The sequence below is a fragment of the Salvia hispanica genome, chromosome 6 (assembly GCF_023119035.1).
Source record: "Salvia hispanica cultivar TCC Black 2014 chromosome 6, UniMelb_Shisp_WGS_1.0, whole genome shotgun sequence".
In the NCBI taxonomy this organism is placed as follows: Eukaryota; Viridiplantae; Streptophyta; class Magnoliopsida; order Lamiales; family Lamiaceae; genus Salvia; species Salvia hispanica.
In genome coordinates, this window is record NC_062970.1 from 23,201,677 (window position 1) to 23,205,151 (window position 3,475).

The window sequence follows — 3,475 nt, forward strand, 5'->3', positions numbered from 1 at the left end:
TTAAGACATGAAAAACTTAGCCTTACGACCTTGTTCGTTAGAGAGATACCATGACGAAGAATGGAGGCGACAAGTTTTCATAATTTGTTTCCCACCAAATGGTGAATAATCTCTAGTTGTGTGGTGGATGATGGTGAGACTATTAGAAACAAGCTCATCCAAATACTCCATTTCAGTAGGATAAGAAATTTTGTGTGCTTTTAAATCAAGAAATCCATCAGTTCTCCACATATTACTGAGCTTGGACAATGATATTTCATATTTTCGCGGAAAAACTCCCATATAAAGAAAACACATTTGCAACACGCGAGGAAGGCGTTTGTAGCTCGGCAAAAGTACCTTTGATACACTCTCGTACGCCTCCAAGAAAATTTGATGGCTTTTATGCGTTGCAATCTCGCTCCAACATTCCAAAGTCTTGTCTACCTCAGACAAGAGGCTAGCAATCGTCACGATTGTAAGAGGAAGACTGTCACAATTCTCAGCAATCTTCTTCCCAAATTTCTCAAGTTTAAAAGGGCAAGACTCCTCACCAAACACCTTCTCGCGAAGAAGATCCCAACTTTCTCGTTTATTCAACAATCGCACCGATAAATCATCAATAAATCGATGATTTATTTCATTCACCTGATGCAGCCTTGTGGTGAGCAAGACTCTACTTCCATTTCTTTGGTCAGGAAAAGGGTTTTTCATCTCATTTTTTTCATATTTGTAAGATTGTTGCAAGTGATACTCCACATATTTGCTCCCCCAAACATCATCCAATACAATTAAATACTTTTTCCCCTTCAAAATCTCTCTCAACATCCGTACAACTTCATCATGATCAATTGCTTCTGGAACGGAATACAACTCAGCTACAATGTTTTGTAAAATTCGATTAGGCCGACATTTTCTGCCAACTGTCACCCACACACGAAGATCGAAATGTTCTCAACATTTCGATCTTCGTAAACTCTTCTTGCAAGAGCAGTCTTTCTGATCCCTCCCATCCCCATGATCGAGAAAACCTTTAGATCAGTGCCTTCGTTTATAATCTTCCGTTTGAGTTCGTCATACTGATCCGATAATCCCACCATCTTTCCGATCTTGTAAAATTCGATCAGGCCGACATTTTCTGCCAACTGTCACCCACACACGAAGATCGAAATGTTTCTCAACATTTCGATCTTCGTAAACTCTTCTTGCAAGAGCAGTCTTTCCGATCCCTCCCATCCCCATGATCGAGAAAACCTTTCGATCAGTGCCTTCGTTTATAATCTTCCGTTTGAGTTCGTCGTACTGATCCGATAATCCCACCATCTCCGAGCCAATCGGCGATGAAACATCATTACCATCATCATCATAATCATAGAGCTCATCAACAAGCTCATCCTCCATCTTCTTCACTCTTTCCGCAAAAGAATGAATTTCTAGTTTATTTCCTCCACGAAATTCATGCTGCTTCCAGGTTTTGAGAGATGGGACTGAATCGCAGCTTTGAATTTGTCTATTGTGACTCTGATTTCTTTGTTCCAAATTCTCCTGCTTCCCCACAGCATTCTGTTCACCATTTCTTCGAACCTCTCAACTTCCTGCATTGCCACTTCAACGATTTCTCGAGAAATACTAGAAGATTCTAGAAAATCTGATCTTGCGCCTGACAGCAGCCAAGTAAGCTAAATTCGACATTTCCTACTCTCTCTAGAATAAATTGAACAACTCTAACTCAATCTAAAGAATATTGAGCGAATTTGCATACAAAATTTAACCATTTCTTCAATTTGCATAGAGAAATTCCCATTACCTTATACCTTATTGCGGAATGGATCCATCAGAGCTGTCGACCATTATAATTAAAGGTCATCAACTTTTTTTTTCTTCTAAAAATAAGATCAATGGTTTCATCTTGAACCCCAATTACTCTTTGATTCGAGCTTCTGTGTCCTATTGATTTGAGAAACAGATTTTACCAACTAACCATTACTCTTTGATTCGAGCTTCTGTCTTATTGATTTGAGAAAAAAGTTTTACCAACTAAGTAGTCTGCATTTAAAAAGTCCAAATCTATTACTCCCTCTATCCCACAAAAATATCACACTTTCCTTTTTAATTTATCATACAAAATGATGTCACATTTCTATTTTTGAAAAAAGTTCTCTCTCATATTAATATAAAAATTATATTTTCTCTCTCCATCTTACACACAAAATAAAACCTCCTAAAATCTCGTGGTATCCCACAAGTGTGACATCTTTTATGGGATGGAAGGACTACATCACAAAATAACTACTTCTTCCATCCCTTAAAAGTAGTATTCTCTACGTCCCATAGTAGATGTCACACTTAGGAATTAACACGAGATTTTAGTAAATGTTATTTTGAGTGTTAAGTGAAAGTGAAAATAATATATTTATATTAATATGAGAGGGAACTTTTTCCAAAAAAAGAAATATGACATCTTTTGTGGGACAAACTAAAAAGGAAAGGGTGACATCTACGATGGGACAGAAGGGGTAATTACTAAACTAATTGAGCTGACCTATTGGAATTTAATATTTACACTTTCTTTTTAATAATTTTGGATTTTTACATTTTTCACTAAAATAACTAAGCTGACCTATTGGAATTTAACATTTACACTTCTCTTTTATAATAACTTTAGATTTTATTTTTATTTTTCAACTCCAAAATCTTATTTTTGCTTTGATTTCAAAATACTAGTGTCTCCGTCACTTAAATATAAACTTTTAAAAGGAACGAGTTTCAATGCCAATTAGTGAAATAAGAAAAAGGAATAAGTCTTATCTTATTAGAGATTTTTTTTTCTAAATTAAAATTTTATGATTTTAAGAACAAAATAAAAAAGAAATAATTTATATTTTTCCAATGAATTTATGGCATTTAGAGGCAGAGCGTAGAATGAGAAGAGGGAGAAAACTAAGGAGAATAAACAAATAGCTAAAAGAAGAGGGCTTAAATGGCAAATCACCCCTTGATCATGGTAGGGGTACTAGATAAAGACCATGTATCACATTGGGATGTCAGTGCAACGAACTCGATTGGTTGGCTGAAAAGCCTGCTAAAATTATATATTTGGGGTCAAAAAATCACAACCCGATAATGAATCGGGCTTATCGGGTTGGAATGCAATAACATTTATTCCATAAAATGAAATCCATTTGTCAACTTCTTAGTGATGTATTAGGAAATGTAGCATATAATTTATGAGATGATCTTTTCTGCAGCCCAATGGGTTATAGAAAAAATTAGATGAGTCTTCCACTTTAAATTTGTTTCTTTTTAAACACCAGTCTCTACTTTCATTGCAAGCTGCACATAATATTTTCTATTCACTTTTACTATATGCGGTATTCTTAATTCACTTTCTCCCTTATAGTTTCACTCTACTTCCATCAGGTGCTCTCTCTCTCTCTCTCTCTCTCTCTTTCTCTCTCTTATGTGTGTATATCAGTATGTGTATATTAATGTAACT

General features: G+C 35.4%; 1 protein-coding gene across 1 annotated transcript; it reads right to left on the reverse strand.

The window, feature by feature from the left end:
* Positions 1-1,380, reverse strand: LOC125194957 (putative late blight resistance protein homolog R1A-10). The gene is made up of 3 exons (XM_048093170.1): positions 1,234-1,380; positions 914-1,124; positions 1-857 (listed from the first exon to the last, which is right to left on the reverse strand). Exons 1-3 carry the CDS (start codon positions 1,378-1,380, stop codon positions 1-3), a joined length of 1,215 nt encoding a protein of 404 aa, XP_047949127.1.
* Positions 1,381-3,475: the final 2,095 nt, after the last annotated feature.

What these genes read in the sequence shown, in the direction of transcription:
- LOC125194957 (XM_048093170.1), bottom strand. Translation starts at nt 1,380, where the DNA reads ATGGAGGATGAGCTTGTTGATGAGCTCTATGATTATGATGATGATGGT. An exon ending in ACGAAGGCACTGATCGAAAG is followed by an intron (nt 1,125 to 1,233) that starts GTTTTCTCGATC and finishes TGTGGGTGACAG; the next exon opens with TTGGCAGAAAATGTCGGCCT. An exon ending in GAACATTTCGATCTTCGTGT is followed by an intron (nt 858 to 913) that starts GTGGGTGACAGT and finishes AAAACATTGTAG; the next exon opens with CTGAGTTGTATTCCGTTCCA.